Raw genomic sequence first — 21,573 nt, 5'->3', positions numbered from 1 at the left:
TAATTATAGAGTAGATGCGCTGAGCAAATTGGTCAGTAAAATTGTTAGATAGTTAGCTGGACAGATATAATTTTTATCATAACGTTCTGGACAGACAAAGTGAGAAAAAGAGTAGCTTCGCTACTAAAATGGCAAATTTAAGTTGTTGTCGAGAAAAGTAAACAAATTTGTAAATTGCTGGCAAACAATTTTTACTACATGTATATCAGATTAAGGTGAATATTTATTATTCAACTTTAGTTCAGTAATTTTTTAAGGAGAAGATTTTCTAAAATTAGGGTCGGTATGTACGTCCGTCACATACGGATAGCTTTTTTCGTTAATTTAGGCAGGTTAGAATTGTCCTATGGATTTCAAATTTTGCATGGTGATCCCTGTAGTAGTTAGGTACAATTTGTAAAGCGTAGCAACTCTATAATCGTTGCCAGAAAGTCCGTACGTCCATTTTCAAAATGTTGTTTTGTTCACTTTTTTTTATAAAATTTTATATGATCTAATTATCCGATTGATCTGATTTTTGGTATACTTATTCCTGGGACAACAAAGTACAATATTATAAGCGAAGCAACTCTATAATCAAGTCCTAAAAAATGTAAGTATGTCCTTAAACATTATCCTGCATCAAGAAATTTTTCAAAAAATTTATTACAATTTTACTTCGACTCTTATACATTTATATTCGGATTATTCAGTTCTGACACTCTACAAGTGTTAATAACCTTTTGTCCTGCCGTTTCATTGCTTCGCTTTTATGGATGTTGTCATCCTTGTTTCATAAAAAAATGACAGGATCTGTGTCTGTGTCTCGAAGAATCTTTATAACCACTCAACATATATGGTCCTCCTTTAAAGTGTAGTCTCTCATAGGTCCTGGAAACTAATTTTGGGGAAATTACCAAAATCCTCCCACGAAAAGTAGCCCCTTCTCAAAATTCTTTTTAAACTTTAAAAAACTAAAATTTTAAGTAAAATTAGTATCTGGGTGGTTTAAGGTTATTTTACTGCTCTACCTCTCCTAATATTCAATTGCAATGTAAATTTAATGTCTAAGTTTAGAAAACTCGCTATTCTCCTTTTTGTGGAAGCTTCACTTTGGTGCCGGGATGGTTTTATGCTGTTTCATTATTAGATTTGATTCTTGGGAAGGTTTTGGGCTATTTTCTGTCAATTCCATACTCTTTGAACAGAGATACCCTAGATACTAGGGATGCATCCGCTAGTTATAGGTATGTAAAAGCCAATGACATTCTGTAGGATTACATAATTGAAGAAATAAGAAATTAATTTTTAATTAAAAAGTCTAAGTCCCCTATTAAGTACAAAACTGTTAAAATTATGCAAAATAGCCCCCAATAAACCAGCTCAATCTACATTTACAACAACTTAATTTCTTTCTTAAGAAATAGTCAGGGATCTAAAGGGATAAGGCAATGGCAGATACAATCATGTACATCCCCAATGATGATACAAAAAATTACCCATTATCCAGGTTACAATTAGTGTTTGAAACTTTTGGACACTCAAATTAATGAACCAACCAATCAAAAGTTGTTAAGACAAAAAATAAAACGTTATTAAAAAACTTTGGGGACTAGGGTAATAAACAGCCCAATGTCCGCTCCCTCCCTGGCTCTATCTAGATTTACAACAACCTAATTTCAAATGTGTCAGTAATAGTGCACCTTCTCTTATATTTAAAAAACTAGGCTACTCTATAATTCAAGCTGTCAGTCCAACCGTCAGTCAGTCCGTAACGCTATGGGGGAAATGTGATTCTCTCGTCTGCTATTGAAGAAAATTTCTAGCGAATATTACTATGGCATATGCGCATCTTACATGTAAATTGTTTGTTCGTCTTTCTGTCGGGCATGGTTCATAAAACATAAACCTTATTTTTAAAGGTTTTGTGATTTTCTTAAAGTTTTTGCACATCCTCTATCTTTTTTTATCAATTCTATTGGTTTTATGCTTCATTACTTATGGATGTTGTCATCCTTGATTCTGTAAGGTTTTCATTTAATCGTTTTTTTTACAAACGCATAGGTAGTGAAGTATCTAAAAGTGAAATAGTTACTTTTGTCAATAAATCCATAAATATGATATGCTCATTAGAATAAAGTCGGTCGTACAGTCATATTTTAAAGAAAAGCAAAATTAAGAGTATACTTTTAAATAGAATATTTAATCTTTGCAGTAGAATTAAATGTAAAATACAAATTGAGAGAACATTTCTTAAATTGCATATTCAACTAATTTATAGTAAAAGTAGACAATATAAAATACCTAGCATTCAATAAAATGAACAGTTAATTGAGTAGCTCCTTTAAACAAATTTTAATGATACAAACAAATATAACCATATTTAGCACAGCAATAATAACGAATAGCAAAAAAAAAACAAGAAAGCATTAAAAGTAAGAATTACGCAAGAGTTACTGTTATCATACCTGGATCGGGTTACCCTGGTAGGAAGGAACTATGTATGTAGTATCATGTCCACTGTCTACAGATATACCTAAATATATCAATATTCAACTGATGGAAAAGTTAGAGGAAAAATAGTTTTTCTTTCAGTATTATATTCATATGTATTTTTCAAAATGTTCTTTAAATATATATCTTTAAATCATAAAGAAAAAACTCTCTCATCAAGATTTGCATAAAAAAGCACGGAGGGAGTGGATATTGGACTCACAATTACACTAGTACCCAAAGTTTTTAACCACGTTATATTCGTTGGCTCAAAAACTTTAGAAAAATTTAAATTGGATGGTTCCAAATTAATAGCGTCCAATTTTTTCAACCAATAATTTAAATCTACATAAGGAGTAATTTCTACAACATTGCGGATGTATTCAATTTATCGTCCATTGGGGTATAGTCCCTTTCGTAACATCGCACCTTACAGGGCGATTTTTCGTGTTTTTCACAATAGCTTTTCTCCTATTTCTAGCCCCTGCGGGGGGGCTCTAACCCTTCGGGGCCAATTACCTAACCCTGTGGGGCAATCACCTAACCCAATATAACCTAACCTAACCTAAAATAACCTATAAAAAGCCATTTTAAAAATACGACGAATCTCCACTTACGGGGCGATGTTACGAAAGGGACTATTCCCGTCCATTGTCCTATCCCCTAAGATCCCTGATACAGAGAGAACAATATTCTAAAAACAAAAGCTAGAAAGCCCCTATGTTTCCTACTTAATTCTAATGATAGTGAACAAAATAATGCCACGGTCGTAGCGGTTATGCGTCTTGCGTCAGGTTGGAAGAGATACGCAAATTTCAGACCCCAGATTTGGCGATTTGAGAAAAATTTATCTTTATATTATAGCGAATTAGATAATCTAGCAAGCATTGCTTTTATCTTATAGAGAAAAATAGTAAATCAAATAGCGAAAACTGAGATCTGAAATTTGCGTCACCCTTCCAATTTGACGCAAGACGCATGAACGCTACGACCGTGGCATTATTCTAAACCCAATCAATTCTAATAATCGTTTTTGTAAGGGGGGGGGGGGGGGCATTTTTAACACCTCACTGCCTTAGCAGTCCTATCCACCCTAGTTTTCTTTTTCTGAAAATCTTTCACTTGTTAAGCAAATTGCACATTTTGTAAGTGTTGCCATTTCAAAATTACGATTACATCTGCAAAGGATAAACATTTCATGTCCAACAGGGATCTTAGGGGATAGGACATCCAACAATAAATTTATATACAACCCTATTGATAATAAACAAAATTAAAACTTTTAAGATTTACTGTTAGTTGAAGAGTTTTGACGCTACCAGTTTGGAACCAATCAATCAAAATTCAACAGAAGTAACCACAGTTTTTGAGCCAACGAACAAGATATTATGGTTATAAAATTTAGGATACCAAGGGTAATTTACAGTCCAATGTCATATCCCTCCCTAATTTAACTTAGTAATTTAACTTAATAGTTTCAACAAGTTTCTCTATGCCAATTTAAGACAAAATCATTTGATTATTATCAAAATGAACCTATGTATATAAATATTAGTGGCGGTTTCCCTACAAAAGCCTAGAGGAGCACAAAAACCCAATTACCCCCTTATTTTTAAATGAATTATATAAGGGTGAGGAAGGGGGGGGGGACGTGTTTTTGTGTTTTAATTCAAATCAAGTTAAGTAAATAAGGGGTGCGGGGTTTTGTAAAAGCTAGGCACTAATTTTTGGCACCACGAAAATTTTTATAACAAAGTTTGTAGAAATCCCTTTATCCCAGGCATTCATTCATCTTAGAAAATTGAACAGGCCGGTGTAAATAAACTATTTTTAAGTGAGATATGCATGTACTTTTAGTTTTGTTAGTTTAGGTTAAGAACAATGATGAAAACATACATGAAAGTGAAGCTCCAAAATAGGTAGGACAAATAAACATAAACAAATGTTTATTAACAATGAACTTCTATATAAGTTTGAATTTGATAGGGTAATTCTATATTGCCCAAATCAACAATAAGAGATATCAATTACATTACATACAGACGTACGAACCTGCCTTAATTATAGAAACGCTGAAATTTAACAACAAGGAAGACTGGATCAAAATGTAGTAAAGCTTAATTTTCCATGAAATATGAAATAATAATTGATATAGTATATGTGACAGGGGAAAATTTATCGTGACTTTAGGTTACTGTAATGGTTCTCATTTATAGGTCAGTTCGTTCATCCAGTAGGAGGGGAAGAGATGGGGTAAACGGGGTGGATGTGGGTATCGTTATTCTAACCAACTGAGAGCATCATTTTATTAGAGTTCATAAAAATATTGTGCAACATCCAAATTTCAAATTGCTTCGTTAATTATTATTCTAATAAATGAGCACTTTTGTACAAAAAGTTTGTATGAAGTCAAAACTTTGTCATTATAAGGTTAAGTTAGATTAACTCTGCGTAGATTTTTTACAAAACTTTATTATATTGTAAGCTTTGATATCCATAACTAAATAATAGTGTGGCCTTAAGGCTTTTTTAATTAGCTCATAACTTTCTAAAAGTAGTAGAATGTTTTTTAAAAACTGATATCCAGGAATCTAAAGAGAAAGGACAATGGTCGATAAATTGATGTACATTTTACATCCCCATGATAATGCAAAAAGTTTCCCTATCTGTAGATTACAATTAGAAGATGAAACGATTTGACGCTTAATTTAGAGACCCAACTAATCAAAATTTAATAAAAGTTCTTAAGCCAACGAATAAGAAAACGGTTTTTTTTTAAACTTTGAGGACTATTGTGATAAACAGTCCAATATCCCCTCCCTTCCTGAGAGTATCCCTTCAAAGGCTAGAGGCAGAGCCAATTGTATGTATTATAGAAAGACATGTGCTTTTTTGGATGAATTGTTTATTTTGAAAGAATTTCTTATTACATCTAGACCACACCGTTTGTAAATAAATAATTTGGTTTAAAAATAGTTTTGACTAAAATATAATCAATTTGTAATATAACCTTTTAAAATCATACCCATTTATATAAAATTTAGACAAGTAAACCAATTAAAGTTATTTTTTGTGCTTTTCCTTAAAGTGCCTAGCAAGCATAGAACCGCAATCCTTAATTGTAAATAAGATTGGGGCAGGTATTTCTGTATGCCAATATAACCTGACCTAATCTAAAAACACAACTATCCAATAAACAACCCCCCACAACTTTAATCAAAATAGGAAGGAAGGAGTTTCTGTGCTCGCTTGAAACCTTGAGGGGAACTGTGTTTTATTTCAAGCATATTTCCTAGAGTACCATAAAAGTGCCTTTTTTAAAAATTACGACAACTGAAGCCAGTTCAATGTCTTTGAAAGTTATTATTAATCCTATATTTTGCTAGAGAGTGGTGTGCCTAGTTAGACAAACATCTTGTAAAATTTGGAGTTATACACATAAACAATTTTTATATACATACGCACTTAGGAAAAAGTGGTTAATATAAACACAGACATAATTTGTGGCAGCGAAGCATCTCTATACTTTAGACTTTGTTGATTGGTTCATTAAATTAGAAAGATCTCGCAAACGGCTATTTTTCGTTTATATTAATATTTAATAGGGATTGAAAAGGATAAGACAATGGATGATAAAAGGGGGGGGTGCGTAATGACATCTATTCTTAATCCGTGAGCAAAATGGTCTAAATATTGAGCTAGACCCTTCAAACTTGGTATATAAGCCTAGTCCTATAGGTATTACATATAAATGGCAAAAAAATCCAAATTTTTTTATTTTTAGGTTAGGTTAGGTAAAAAAAACCCTACGGAAATGGGGTTTTTAGGCTTTTTTGGTTTATATTGATGTGGAAACTTACCTTAAATTGTGTTTTCTTAGGGTTTTAACTTAAATACACTGTGTCTATTCATAAGGACATTATTTAAGATGATTCAGCAAGTTGGGGACCGACCCCAGGGGGCTAGGTGGGTGGCCCGCAGGGGTTAAGTGCATTTTTCCCAATATACATGTTGTGACACATCAAATTATGGGTTTTTTAGGTCAAGGAACTCAAATTCAGAGCTAAAATAAGCATTAGACCAATCTGAAGCTAGCCCCAGCGGGCTAGGTTGGTGGCCCGCAGGGGTTAAGTGCATTTTTTCCAATATATATCTTGTAATATATCAAAATATAGGTTTTTTAGGTCAAGGAACTCAAATTCTGAGCGAAAATTAGCATTAGACTAACCTGAAGCTAACCACCCCGGGCTAGGTTAGTTTTCTGCAGGGCTTAAGAGCATTTACCTAACCTAACCTAGAAACTTACTTATATTTTTACAGGTTTTTTTCTTGAATAAACTGTGTCTATTAATGAAGACTTTATTTAAGATGATCCAGCAAGTCGGGGACTGACCCCAGCGGGCTAGGTGGGTGGCCCGCAGGGGTTGAGTGCATTTTTTCCAATATATATGTTGTGATACATCAAATTATAAGTTTTTTAGGTCAGTAACTCAAATTCAGAGCTAGAGTTAGCAGAAGACTAATCTGAAGCTAGCCCCAGTGGGCTAGGTCGGTGGCCCGCAGGGGTTAAATGCATTATTTTTAACTAGCGGCTACGCCCCTAGAGGCCTCTAGGGGCACTTGATGAGGGGGCCGGGAAGTCGAATTTGATAACCCAATTTCTTATTCTAGATTTTAAAAGAAAAAGTAAAAAAAATATTTTTGGGGGGTGGAAATTTTTTTTTGGGAGGGGGTCCCCCCCCCCCAACATGTCTAATTTTAGTTAAAAAATTAAAATAATTTTTTTTTTTTGGGGGGGATATTTTTCATTTTTTTGGGGGGGGGAGTGGGCTGGGGTTGTCCCACCCTCCAAGAAAATAGTTATAAACCTTCCTGGGACCTATGAGAAGCTACCCTGTTAAGGAGAACCCGATCGGTTCAGCGGTTAGCGAGATCCTTCGGTACAGACACACAGACAGACACACAGATACACAAACATCCTGTTACTTTAGTATAAGGATATATATCTTGTTATATATTAAAATATAGGTTTTTAAGGTCAAGAAACTCAAATTCAGAGCTAAAATTGGCATAAGACTTACCTGAATCTAACCCCCGCGGGCTAGGTAGATTTTCCGGAGCGATTTTGAACATTTTACCTAACCTAACCTAGAAACTTACTTATTCCTTTTGTTTTTTTTTCCTTGAATAAACTGTGTCTATTAATGAGGACATTATTTTAGATAATCCAGCAAGTTGGGAACCGCCCCCAGCGGGCTAGGTGGGTGGCCCACAGGTGTAGTGCATTTTTTCTAAAGTATGTGTTATCATACAATTATAGGTTTTTTAGGTCAAGAAACTCAAATTCAGAGCTATTTTAAGCATTAGACTGACCTAAGGCTAACCCCTGCGGATTATATTATATCATCCTTATACTAAAGTAACATGATGTCTGTGTGTTTGTACTGAAGGAACTCGCTAACCGCTAAACCGATCGGGTTCTCCTTAACAGGGTAGCTTCTCATAGGTCCTGGGGTTTATAACTATTTTCTTTTTTTTTATTCCTTTTTTTTAACTAAAGTAAAAAAGGAGCGGGAAGGGCACCCCCCCCCAAAAAAAATTTTCACCCCCCAAAAATTTTTTTTTACTTTTTCTTTTAAATCTAATATAAAAAATTGGGTTATCAAATTCGACTCCCCCCTTCTCAAGTGCCCCTAGGGCGTAGCCGCTAGTTTTAGATAAAGTCCTCATTAATAGACACAGTTTATTACAAAAAAAAACCTATAAAAATATAAGTAAGTTTCTAGGTTAGGTTAGGTAAATGCTTTTAAGCCCTGCAGAAAACCAACCTAGCCCGGGGGGGTTAGCTTCAGGTTAGTCTAATGCTAATTTTCGCTCAGAATTTGAATTCCTTTACCTAAAAAACCTATATTTTGATATATAACAAGATATATATTGGAAAAATGCACTTAACCCCTGCGGGCCACCAACCTAGCCCGCTGGGGCTAGCTTCAGATTAGTCTTATGCTAATTCTAGCTCTGAATTTTAGATACTGACCTAAAAACTTATGATTTGATGTATCACAACATATATATTGGGAAAAATACACTTAACCCCTGCGGGCCACCTACCTAGCCCCCTGGGGTCGGTCCCCAACTTGCTGGATCATCTTAAATAAAGTCTTCATTAATAGACACAGTTTATTCAAGAAAAAAACCTGTAAAAATATAAGTAAGTTTCTAGGTTAGGTTAGGTAAATGGTCTTACGCCCTGCAGAAAACCAACCTAGCCCGGGGGGGGGGGGGTTAGCTTCAGGTTAATCTAATGCTAATTTTCGCTCAGAATTTGAATTCCTTGACCTAAAAAACCTATATTTTGATATATAACAAGATATATATTGAAAAAATGCACTTAACCCCTTCGGGCCACCAACCTAGCCCGCTGGGGCTAGATTTAGATTAGTCTAATGCTTATTTTAGCTCTGAATTTGAGTTCCTTGACCTAAAAAACCTATAATTTGATGTGTCACAACATGTATATTGGAAAAAATGCACTTAACCCTTGCGGGCCACCCACCTAGCCCCCTGGGGTCGGTCCCCAACTTCCTGAATCATCTTAAATAATGTCCTTATGAATAGATACAGTGTATTTAAGTTAAAACCCTAAGAAAACACAATTTAAGGTATGTTTCCACATCAATATAGACCAATAAAAGCCTAAAAACCCCATTTCCGCAGGGTTTTTTTTACCTAACCTAACCTAAAAATAAAAATTTTTGGATTTTTTTGCCATTTAGATGTAATACCTATAGGACTAGGCTTATATACCAAGTTTGAAGGGTCTAGCTCAATATTTAGACCATTTTGCTCACGGATTAAGAATAGATGTCATTACGCACCCCCCCCCTTATGTACAACATCCCTATTAATGATAAACAAAATTACTCATTTTGTCGATAATCTTTGGTTGAAATGTTTAAATACTACAAGTAACCAATGTATGAGCCAACAAATAAAATAACGTGGTAATGTTCTCTCCCTACCTGTTTATTTATAAAGATTGTGTTTATTTCTATTATAGTTTTCAATTATTATAATGGTAAAGTTTTTTTTACCACAAAAACTTTTTTCTACTTTTTTCTATTTTCTAAAAAGTTTGCAATAGTAATAGCTGGATATTTTTATAACATAAGATATTTTGAACAAAGCTTTTCTATCCTCACGGGAAATGTGTGTGTGTGGGGGGGGGGGGGGGGGCAATAAGTAAAATATCTAAACCCACATCCCATTTTTTAGATCCTTAGTTACAGACGAATAAAACATAATACTTTTAATTTTCTAATAATATTCTAAACTGGAATTTCCAGTTTTAAATTTTATGCTATTTAAACTAGGGTTGGTAATTCGTCTCATTTTTGGACCTGATTCGGATTCCGATTCTTACAAGAATCCCTTAAAATTAAACGGATTCTTCGCGGATTCCGGATTCTTATTTTTTTTGACGGTTTCCGGATTCGGATTCTAAATTCCAAAATTGTCCAAAAATTAGGCGGATTCCGGATTCGGATTGCCAACCCTACGGGTTATGAAACATGACACATGTGTGACGCAAGAGTTTATTACCTGTCATTTGACCGCCACCATAGAGGGCCATGACGGATTTATTTGCCAGGTATAGAGCTGGAACCTCCATTTTTTCCACCAGGATTTCAGCCATCTTGTACCAATCATCTAGAAAAAATTAAGTGATCATATGCCAATTAAGATCTCGACAACAGCAAGACTAAATAATCTAGAAAGCAGGGTTCTGGAGCCGGAGCCGGGAGCAGCAACATTTATTGTGGAGCCGGAGCCGGATCCGGAGCCGTATTTTTCGTTAAAAACGGCTCCGGCTCCGGATTAGCTAAAAATTATTTTTTAAAGTAATATCATAATTTGGAAACGGTCTATTTCCATATAATAAACTAAACTATTGTTACTTAACAAATAGACAAACATCCTTCTACTTTTATATAGCTTTAATCAAATAAAAGCAAAATATTTTATATTATTTATTTTATTTTATCAAATTCAATAATGAAAAAAAATTGATATATTAATTTTAAGGTAGGAGCTGGAGCCGGAGCCGTATTTCAAAATACGGCTCCGCGGAGCCTGAGCCGCATCAAAATTATACGGCACCGACACCCTGCTAGAAAGGTGTGTAATGTATTTGTCCATGGAAGGTTTTAAGCTATACTGAACAACAGAACAACCCAGGTAACTAAAGGGATAGAATAAAAAAACTTTAAAATGATAAATATCCCCAATGTTGATAAACAAAATTTTCCCCTTAAGATTAGAAAACAGTTTTTTCGAACAAACTTCACATGATTATATTAAATTAAAATAGGTAGGAGACTAAGAGCATGATTAAAGTATAAAAGTACGTATCTTCTTCTCAAAAATGTAATATTAAAGATTAATAAATATTTTATGAGCTCGACACGAAATTCCTTTAGCTTTTTCTCCGAAATTTATATTATGCAGTTATAGATTAATTCTTTAATATAAAGTAGTACAGTTTTTCAATTCAATAACTACTAAAATGGCCATGTTATCCTTTTTAGGAAAGCATTACATAGGCCTATTTTATTTTTATTTTTAAGATATGGGATGTTTTTAAGCTATTTTCTACCCCTTTCTTACTTATCTATTTGAATAGCCCTTAGATACTAGAGGCGCACCCACTAGTCCTTTAATATGAAGATACCACATAACCGTTTGAGTTGTCCACTACAAATATGACATTGGATTTAGGTCATGGAATGATTTTAGCCTTTTGAAATACAGTGCCCCTAGATGCTAGGAGCGCAGCAGTTAAAATATAAAAAAATACTGCACCAAAACTTTTAGTAATTTCTACTTTAAGAAAGGACTTGGTGTGGGATAAAATGTGATTTTTCTATTAACATTCCTTTCCCTTTTAATAGTTATTTTTTTTTGTCAGATGTATTGAATTAAAAGAGCAATGTTCTTTATAAATAATCTCAATAAATATCCAATTCTATTTGTATGCATCTAATTCCAAAAATCCACGTAATACAGATATTAATATCGTGGTAAAAAGGCCACAAAGATCCCAAGGGGGCTGTGACTCGGAAAAAATCTTATTAATGGAAAAACAGCAAAAACTTTTTTTATTATTAAAACAATTTTAAACTCTGTTTTTTAATCTATGTATTTTAGACTTAATACAGGCGTTTGATGCTTACCAAAAAGCATATACTAGGAGGTTTTAAATATATCTATAATACAAAGTAGAATGATGTCTGTCCGTCCGTCCGTCTGTCTGTCCCTTAAGATCTCGGTAACCACTGAACCGATCGGATTATACTCTTCAGGGAATATACTTACTGGTCCTGTGGTAGTTTTAGGCTATTTTCTTGGGGGGTTGGGACACCCCTAAAAAACAAAAAATCCCCCTCAATATTTTTCTCTCGAAAAGTTCGAAAATAGTGGGTGTAACCAATTTTTATTTATTTAAAAAATAAAATTTTTTTACTTACTTCATGGGGCAAAGCCCCTAGAGGCTAGGGGCGAAGCCGCTAGTAATCTAATATATCAGCAGCAGTTAAATTTTCAAATGCAGCATAGGCCAATGTTCGAACTTACCACATCCCCAATAATGTATGCTACTCTTTTTAAAAGTATCAAGTATTGTTGTTTTTGTGGGACACCTGCCAATTTGAGGTTTGCATGCTAGGAGTGGTAATGGGCTCTAATTTCATTAAATTAGTCCAGCCAAACATACAGCCATTTTGTGTTCAATTATACATCTCAGTGAGGGAGGAGACATTGGGTTGTTTGTTACACTTGTACACAAGGTTTCATAATAAAGACATTTTATTCATTGGCTAATGAACTTTCGGAACATTTATTGAATTTTGATTGGTTGGTTCATTAAGTTGAGTGTCCAAACGTTTCAACTACTAATTGTAATCTAGAAAATGAGGAATATTTCATCATTTGAAGTGTACATCAATTTATCAGCCATTGTCTTATCCTTATTGATATCTGAAGAACAATTATGGCAGGCTTTTTTTAAAATATGGAATAGAATAAATACCTAGACATTAAGCGATATTCATTCGCTTGAAAACATATAAGTTATATTTATTTCTAGTATTTAACCTCCTATTCAATATGTAATACTTTATCTTCTAAAATCATTTATGTGGTATAAATCATGAAAATAGTTATTTCCCAAACTAATACGACAAGAATGAAATAACTTCATTGTTCAAAAAATTTACAATACAACATTAATCAATTGAAATACATTTCTAAATACTCAGAAAGAGGAATTTTGTCTGCATAAAAGACATTCATAAAATGTTTTGAATTACAAACTGTTTGTTAAATTTAGATTTATTAGATGAATTAAAAATTTGATGTTCATAAAAAAAGGATATCCGGCGTTATCCTCTTAGAAATTTTTTTTCTCAATTTTTTTATTTTTGCAAGGAAATTTGATAAAATTTAATTTAATTCATTTAATACTTTTGTAAAAGAGTAGAAAATCATTTTGATACTTAGAAAAACTTTAGGGGAAATATTTTTGTGGAAAACACCTATAAGAATTCTTAGTTATTAAAAAAGAAACCCTTATTGGTTGACCGGTTACCGAGATCCTTTTGTACATAAAGACAGACAGACATCCTGTAACTTTTACATAAGGATTGTGAAGAAGGAAGTTTATAAACCCCAAGAGATTGATAACAATACCTGTATTTGCTGGGGGGTGGGTGAGGAGAGCAGGTAGATCTGAGGGGGGTGCATGCAAAACCCTCCCTGATTAATAGACAATACCTGTATTTGCTGGGGGGTGGGTGAGGAGAGCAGGTAGATCTCAGGGGGGTGCATGCAAAACCCTCCCTGATTAATAGACAATACCTGTATTTGCTGGGGGGTGGGTGAGGAGAGCAGGTAGATCTGAGGGGGGTGCACGCAACTCCCGGGACCAGATATGCTCCCATAAAGCCTGAACAATAATAAAAATATCAATTTTTATGGAAAAATGACGATGTTACGCAAAATTTCATTATTCTTATAAATAATAAATCCTAACATTTTTGCAGATAGATATCCAATTAAGGCAAAGAAAGTCATGAAATTATTTTCCAAGCCGAGAAAATTAAGTTGAAAAAAGTTTCAGGTACACGCAGACAAAATCATTTAAAAGTATGTAAAAGTTACGTGGATAAAAAACACGAAACCTCAACGCATGAAGTAGGAAATAATATGGGACACCTGCAGTTTAAATATAGAAAGACAACATATGAAAAAAAACAATCAAATTTACCTCTAGATCATCCCAGTTCTGCACAGCTCCTTGCTTGATGGGGTGAGAAATAGCTAGGATTCCACGTAGGGCCTAAAATATTATAAAGATGAAAAACACACAAAAAAATTATCATTTCTTAAAAAAAAAAAATTTAATTTTTTCTTGACAGATAGGTCTTTTTTTTTTGGGGGGGGGGGGCGTTGGGGTTGCTATTACACTCCCAGAAGAAATATCTTAGTATTAACAAATATTTCATTCCCTGAAAAGCAGAACCCAATCGACCCAGTGTGTCTAAAATTAAAAATACAAATAAGAACTAGTTATCTTCCCCCCTCCTTTATGTAGCGAAGCTACTCTCTAGATGACTAAATCTGTCCGTCCGTCCGCCCGTCTGTAATGCTTGTTTATTATCCAATATAATCTCACCTGTGCTTGAGATCCAATGTAGGTGTCTTTCAGTCCCAGAGCAGCCATAGCTCCCTAAAATAATAATCAAATATGTTTTTTTTTTTTAAACCTAGTTTTTTTTATGTTTTAAGAGTTTTATGCACATTTTTTTTTCTTAAAAAATGCAATTTATTTTTGATATTATGCCTTTCTTCAGGGATTGAGGTTTTTTTACACTGGTCCCCAAAGTTTTATAATAACGTTTTCTTATTGGTTAGCTTAACAACTTTGGAATTGTTATTGAATTTTGATTGGTTAGTTAATTAAGTTGAGGGTCTAAACATTTCAACCACTAATTGTAATCTACAGAAGGAGTAATTTTGTAATAGGGGATATACATAAATTTATCGGCATTGCATTATCCCTTAAGAACCATAGCTATTTATACATACAACAAAAACCCAAGATAGACAAACATTGATTAACATGGCTTAGATTAGACAATCCTATTTGTTAAAGAAATATATTAGGTATATGTAGATATAGCTGTCTGTCAGGGAACAGCAACCGTCGGTATAAAGCTCATCAGCTGCTTTTACTGGCGACTAATATTTGAAAAAAAGTCGGAAGGTTTAATACTGTATCAAGTCGCTGTAATGGATATATTATTACTTGGATCTTACACCATTCTGTTTCCATTGTCGCTGTTCCAGCCGTTGAAGCAAAAAATTCAAACAAAAATTTTATATCTGAAGGAGTTTTCCACTTCCCACTTTGACGTCTCTGGCTGCAATTGCATAATTTGGCCGCTGTTTATTATGAAAAGTCGGCCAAATAAGACTGCGGCTTAAACACCTTGATGTCTGGGGTTAAAAGGATTATTCTTTATTAGTCTAGGCCAAAGTGCAAAGTTTTTGTTGTTTATTATATCTCACTGTAATAAAATATATCTCATAAATGGATTTATTAGGTATTACTTGGATCTTGCACAAGATTATCATGTACTTTAATAAAGAAAAACTTGTAGATGGCTAAAATATCGAATGATAGAATTCATGACTGACTGACCAACAGACAAAGTAAGTTGTATCCTAGATGCTCCTTGGGAAGAAACCATCTTCACAAAACAAATCAACAATCCTTCAAAGACAGAAGATGAGACAAACACATTCCCCCACAGTGTTACGGACTGACGAACAGACGAAGTGAATTATAGAGTAGAATTAGTAGGTAATTAAAAAAATGCTACCACAAAGACATCTTGAAGAAGCGAAGCACAAAAAAATCATGGAATGGACAAACAGAACAATATACAGAGCAGATGTTCAGTTCTCATAATATACAAAAAAGGAAAGAATATACAAAAATGAAAAAATTCACTAAACCTTCCAAACAACGTTTACATCTTTTGATGCATGACCGACAGGCTTTTTTTGCCAGTTTTAAGAATTGATAGTGCAACAGATAAAAAAGGAAAAACTTTTGAGGGATTTTGAAAAAAAAACACAATGGAAAAAACACTAGATAATATGATAACTATACCTAGCGAAGCACAAAAAAACATAGAATAAGCAAACACACATAGTGAGCTATAGAGCAGATTTAAAGTTCTTAAAACAAAGAAAATCCCATTTCTATACTATCCTTACGGACGTATTGATAGATGTAAAGACATAGTAAATCATAAAAGTAGCTTCGCTACTAAAAGCTGTACTCACCGCGTGTCTGCCATGTCCAACTACTGTGGGGAGGACCGTAGTGGGATTGTCTTGTGTAGAAAATCCAACCTGAAAAAATGAGACATGTTAAAATCGTCATATTACTTTTCAACTCCACATGGGGATTATGGCAATTCTATTATAGTTGGACACAATTTTGTAAATGTAAAAATGTTTCATTAACTTAACTGAAGATTTTAAAAGGGGGGAGGCGAAAGTGACACTTTTTGAAACCAAAACTAAAAGTCAACAAAGGAACTCAACTAAAAAAAGAGTTACAGGTCTGAGATTTTGCATGGCAGTTGCTTTATAGGGGTAAAATATGGAACTGTGAAGAAACGGCGGCGCAACCGCCGAAAACCGCCGTTTCCCGCCGAAATTTTTTTGCCTTTTCTCGGCGGTTTTCGGCGGTTGCGACGCCGTTTCTTCACAGTTCCATATTTTACCCCTATAAAGCAACTGCCATGCAAAATCTCAGACCTGTAACTCTTTTTTTAGTTGAGTTCCTTTGTTAACTTTTAGTTTTGGTTTCAAAAAGTGTCACTTTCGCCCCCCCCCCCCCTTTAATTTTAATAATTTTAAGCGTAAAAATCTTCTTAAATATGCATACGTTCACACAGTATCACAGAATTATTTATCAGAATTTAAAATAATTCCCTGTTTTCCAATCATTTGATGTACACCCGCAATTATGAAACACAAAATTACCTTATCTTATAGATTAAAATTAGTGGTTGACACGTTTTAACACTCAACTTAATGAACCAACTAGGTAATCAAAATTCAAGAAAACTCCCAAAATTTGCTAACCCAACGAATGAGAGAACATTATTATAAACTTTGGGACCTAGTGAAATAAACAGCCCAATATACTTTCTTAAGTAACAAAAATACAAAAAGCCTTAGGAAAAAAAGCAAAATTAATTTATTATTTTTGTTTTTAATCTTTAAAAAAATTGTTTTGAAATATAAGACAGAAAACTAGGCCTATAAGTTATCCAAACTTAAATAATCTGTCAGGTTAAGTTTTTAAAAATAATATGATAAATAGCACAAATATTTTCATTTATCTATTTTCAATACGAAACTTGATTATAGTTTTAAACAAAGATGACAATATTTTTAAAAAATTAAACAATTGAAAAAAAAACATTATGCCCAATTGATCTAGTAATCCCAAGAGCAGAAAAAATAGCCTAAAACTATCCCAAGACTATGGAAAACCAAATCGGTTCAGTGGTTATTAAAATCTTAAGCTACTGACAAAATACCGTACTACTTTAAATAATAGGATTATAACAGCGCAAACTATGTACAAAATTGTTTTAAAATGTAAACAATTGCCCTTGCATTTTAAAAATTAGCCATTAAAGAAAATTGTTGAGCTTAAGTATTTAATAATATGTGATTATAGCAATTAAGAAATTCCTTATAACATTTTATGATTCAGCTAAAAAGATTTGTTTATATTTATAATCCTCATAAAAAGGTAACAGAATCTGTCTGTCTGCATCGAATGATCTCGCTAACCACTGAACAGATATGGACTCCTTTACAATGTAGTTTCTACTAGGTCCTTGTAAGGTTTATAACTATTTCAGGGGAGGGTACAAACACCCTCCCAAGAAAAACCTTCAAAGGGTCAAAGTATATAGTTGTAAAAATATGTCAGAACTATTGCAGTAATACTAACTTACTAAATTAATATTTTAGCATAGAGAAAAAAATAAAAGAGAGGAAGCGAAGCAACTAGAAGACGAAAATAGGCAGTGGGCCTAGAGGCCTACTCAGCGCTGTTGCCGCGCTAAAATTTATTGCTATTCCACTACTTTTTAAATGGGAGGATTAAAATTATTTTAAAAAATATTTTTTTACTTTTTACTATTTCCATATTTAGGGCAAGAATATTAGATTAGATATTTTCGTTTTAATGTTTTAATTAAAAATTACATAGAATTTTATTTTTATTTAAAAAAATTTGTTCATGAAAGATGAATCCTTCTATTTCTAAAAAGGGGGAAATTTTTTTCATAATGAACATTCAGCTGATTCTGACCGCCCACGGCTGTTTGCTAAATATCGCTTTTCTTTTTATTCACATTATTATTTATGATTGACTTACAAAAAGCCCTGGGCGGCTTTTGATTTTCGTCTGCTTCTAAATTTAGGGATGGGGAAGTAGTATTTTACCATGAAAAAGGGGTGAGTATTCATCCTCTTATCCTTTTTCCTTATGTATTTTAGTATCTAAATGTCCTTGACTTTGTGAAAATAAATTACTTGTATCAGTTTCTAAAAGAATCATAGACGTCTTCAATTTAAAATAAAAACAAGGATGACACAATCCATAAAAAGCGAAGCACAAAAATATCATCGATGGGATTACGGACAAGGATTAAGAGTATTAATTAAAACCGAGAATAGAAATAAACCACGAAACCTTTCTCACGTACTTTTATATTCATTAATAATTTTTTTTCTCGTATTCATTCGAATCCGGTGGATAAGAACCGGTTCTCATCCATACGAAAAAACTATGTCTAGTATCGTATTATATCCAGCTTTTTACAAATATAAAAATGTACAATCATAAGATTAAAACAAACTTTTTTAGCGTGTGCCTTTGGCACCTCGGGGCTAAAACAACTGGTTTTAATCTTCTAATTGTATATTTTATATCCGCGGAAAGCTGTTTATGATACGATGCGAGAAATAACTATTGCAGCATGACTGACAGACCAACAGGACTGACAGACCAACAGTACTGACAGACCAACGGTAAAAGTATATTACAAACTTGATGCTTATTGGAATAGGGAATCTTCACAAAAAAAACATCTTGAATAGCAGCTGAGAAAGTCACATTTCCCACATACCGACCTACCGGGCAGACAAAGTGAATTATAGAGTAGCTTCGATACAAAAACAAAACAAGAATGAAACATATCTTTAGCAGAGTAAATTCTCTTTGATTAAAATCATAAAAAGACAAAATAAATGAAAGAGTAGCTACTTAGTTTGAAACTAAAACAGATGGGTAGTAAATCAATTTAAAGCCTTACAATTTCTCACATATACACAGAGATCTTAAGGGATAAGACAATGGACGAAAAATTGATGTACATTCCCAATAATTATAAACAAAATTAGCCCTTCTGTAGATTTAAATTATCGCTTTAAAAATTTAGACACTTCTAGTTGTAACCAACCAATCAAAATTGAAGAAAAATACCCAAAGATTCTGAGCAAGCACATAAGCTAACTTTGGGTACCAGCGTCATTTAAAGTCCAATGACCCCTCCCTTCCTGTACAAGCATGTAAAAAAGCTATTTTACACTATGGCATTAAATGGACAGGATATTACAAAGTCTTAAATTACCATTTTTTTTATGGGTGGAATTAACAACTTTGGGATTTTTTGTTGAATTTTGATTGGTTGATTCTTAAAGTTGATTATCAAAACATTTCAACAACCAACTATAATATACAGCAGGGGGTAATTTAGTGTAAATTAATTAGGGATGTAAATTTTATCGGCCATTGTCTTATCCCTGTAGATCCATGGTAAAATAATTTCCGTTTAAGGACCATTTTTTCATATTATCAAAAGCAATCGGTTTCGCCTCATAATATTAACTGCCTTAATTTATCATTGCCCCTTCAAACTTTATAGCTATGATTTTTTTTATGTAAAAATTAAAAAATATATATTCTTAAAATCATCTCCTTTAAGAAATGTATATTTTACTGAAAGTGGGATATTTTTTACCCAGACACATATAAACTAAAAAGGATTGATATTCTTAAAAATAATGAAATCATCAAAGGGGGGGGGGGGGGGCGAAAGTGACACTTTTTGAAACCAAAACTAAAAGTCAAAGGAACTCAACTAAAAAAAGAGTTACAGGTCTGACATTTTGCATGGCAGTTGCTTTATAGGGGTACAATATGGAAATGTGAAGAAACGGCGGCGCAACCGCCGAAAACCGCCGAGAAAAAGCAACAAAAATTACGGCGGGAAACGGCGGTTTTCGGCGGTTGCCCCGCCGTTTCTTCACAGTTCCATATTGTACCCCTATAAAGCAACTGCCATGCAAAATCTCAGACCTGTAACCCTTTTTTTAGTTGAGTTCCTTTGTTGACTCTTAGTTTTGGTTTCAAAAAGTGTCACTTTCGCCCCCCCCCCCTTTGTATTTCTATGAAAGTCAAGGTACTTTAATTATAAAAAATATTTAATTCAATACTGACTTAAATTTACCAACCTTAGTAGTAGATGAAATGAATAAATGTCGTTTGTCCGTCCGTCTACGAGAATAGCGATAAAACAACTTAACTTTAATTTAATCGTCTAATCCTTTTTTACCTTTCGCTAATAAATGCAGACCAGTACACACTCTCACACAAATATAATAGAACATATATTTAAGATACACGATTGCCAAAGTGATATCCTATTAATTTTTAATAGGGGCGATTTATCTTGGGAGAGTGGGGTGGTACTTGCCCTCCAAAAATAGTCATAAACCTTGCCAGGACCTATGAGAAGCTACCCTGTAAAGGAGAACCCGATTAGACAGACATCCTGTTACTTTATTATAAGGAATAGCGGCTGTGACCCTAGAAATTATCTCAGCACCTATGAGGAGCTAAACTTTAAAGTAGAACCATATCGGTTCAGTGGTAAGCAAGATCCTTCAATACACACAAACACACAGATATCCTGTTTCTTTATTATAAGGATTACCCACCAGCAAAATAGTTATAAACCTTTTCAGGGCCTATATGAAGCTTCACTGCGGTTAGCGCATAAGGAAAAAGGATAAGAGGATGAATACTTACCCCATTTTCATGGTAAAATACTACTTCCCCATCCCTAAATTTAGAAGCAGACGAAAATCAAAAGCCGCCCAGGGCTTTTTGTAAGTCAATCATAAATAATAATGTGAATAAAAAGAAAAGCGATATTTAGCAAACAGCCGTGGGCGGTCAGAATCAGCTGAATGTTCATTATGAAAAAAATTTCCCCCTTTTTAGAAATAGAAGGATTCATCTTTCATGAACAAATTTTTTAAAATAAAAATAAAATTCTATGTAATTTTTAATTAAAACATTAAAACGAAAATATCTAATCTAATATTCTTGCCCTGAATATGGAAATAGTAAAAAGTAAAAAAATATTTTTTTCAATAATTTTTAATCCTCCCATTTGAAAAGTAGTGGAATAGCAATAAATTTTAGCGCGGCAACAGCGCTGAGTAGGCCTCTAGGCCCACTGCCTATTTTCGTCTTCTAGTTGCTTCGATTCCTCTCTTTTATTTTTTTCTCTATGGGTTAGCGAGATCCTTCGGTACAGATATATAGAAAGAGACCCTGTTACTTTATTATAATGTTTACATTACATGACCCTATCACTGAAGAATACATATATATCCTCAGAAAAGTGGCTTTACATCATTTTCAAATGTTCGTGAAACAAGAATTGAAATGAAGGACATTTATCTTTCCCTCCTACTTTTTTTAGGCGTAGCGCAGCTACTCAATATTATTAAATCTGTAGGTCCAATTCAAATTAACGGATTACCAAATTGAAAAAAGATTAAGCGTATGACTGTAGAGAGAGATAGGGGACAATGGGTTATTTATCACACGTGACTAGTCCCCAAAGTTTTATAATAATGTTTTCTTATTCG

At 33.5% G+C, this 21,573-nt stretch overlaps 1 protein-coding gene across 1 annotated transcript in view; it reads right to left on the bottom strand.

Moving 5' to 3' along the window:
- The window catches only part of LOC145327001 (uncharacterized), a 36,721-nt gene that overhangs the window by 13,394 nt on the left and 1,754 nt on the right, over positions 1-21,573 (bottom strand). The window contains exons 2-7 of the mRNA XM_080170475.1: positions 15,883-15,951; positions 14,204-14,257; positions 13,796-13,867; positions 13,387-13,474; positions 10,075-10,182; positions 2,448-2,515 (exon numbers count right to left, since the gene is read on the bottom strand). Of these exons, the coding sequence (XP_080026601.1) occupies positions 2,448-2,515; positions 10,075-10,182; positions 13,387-13,474; positions 13,796-13,867; positions 14,204-14,257; positions 15,883-15,951 (459 nt within the window). The remainder of the gene's footprint in view (positions 1-2,447; positions 2,516-10,074; positions 10,183-13,386; positions 13,475-13,795; positions 13,868-14,203; positions 14,258-15,882; positions 15,952-21,573) is intronic.

Source organism: Acartia tonsa, chromosome 8 (assembly GCF_053477335.1).
Source record: "Acartia tonsa isolate MP-2025a chromosome 8, ASM5347733v1, whole genome shotgun sequence".
NCBI classification, from domain to species: Eukaryota; Metazoa; Arthropoda; class Copepoda; order Calanoida; family Acartiidae; genus Acartia; species Acartia tonsa.
This window is presented reverse-complemented; position numbering and strand designations above follow the sequence as displayed.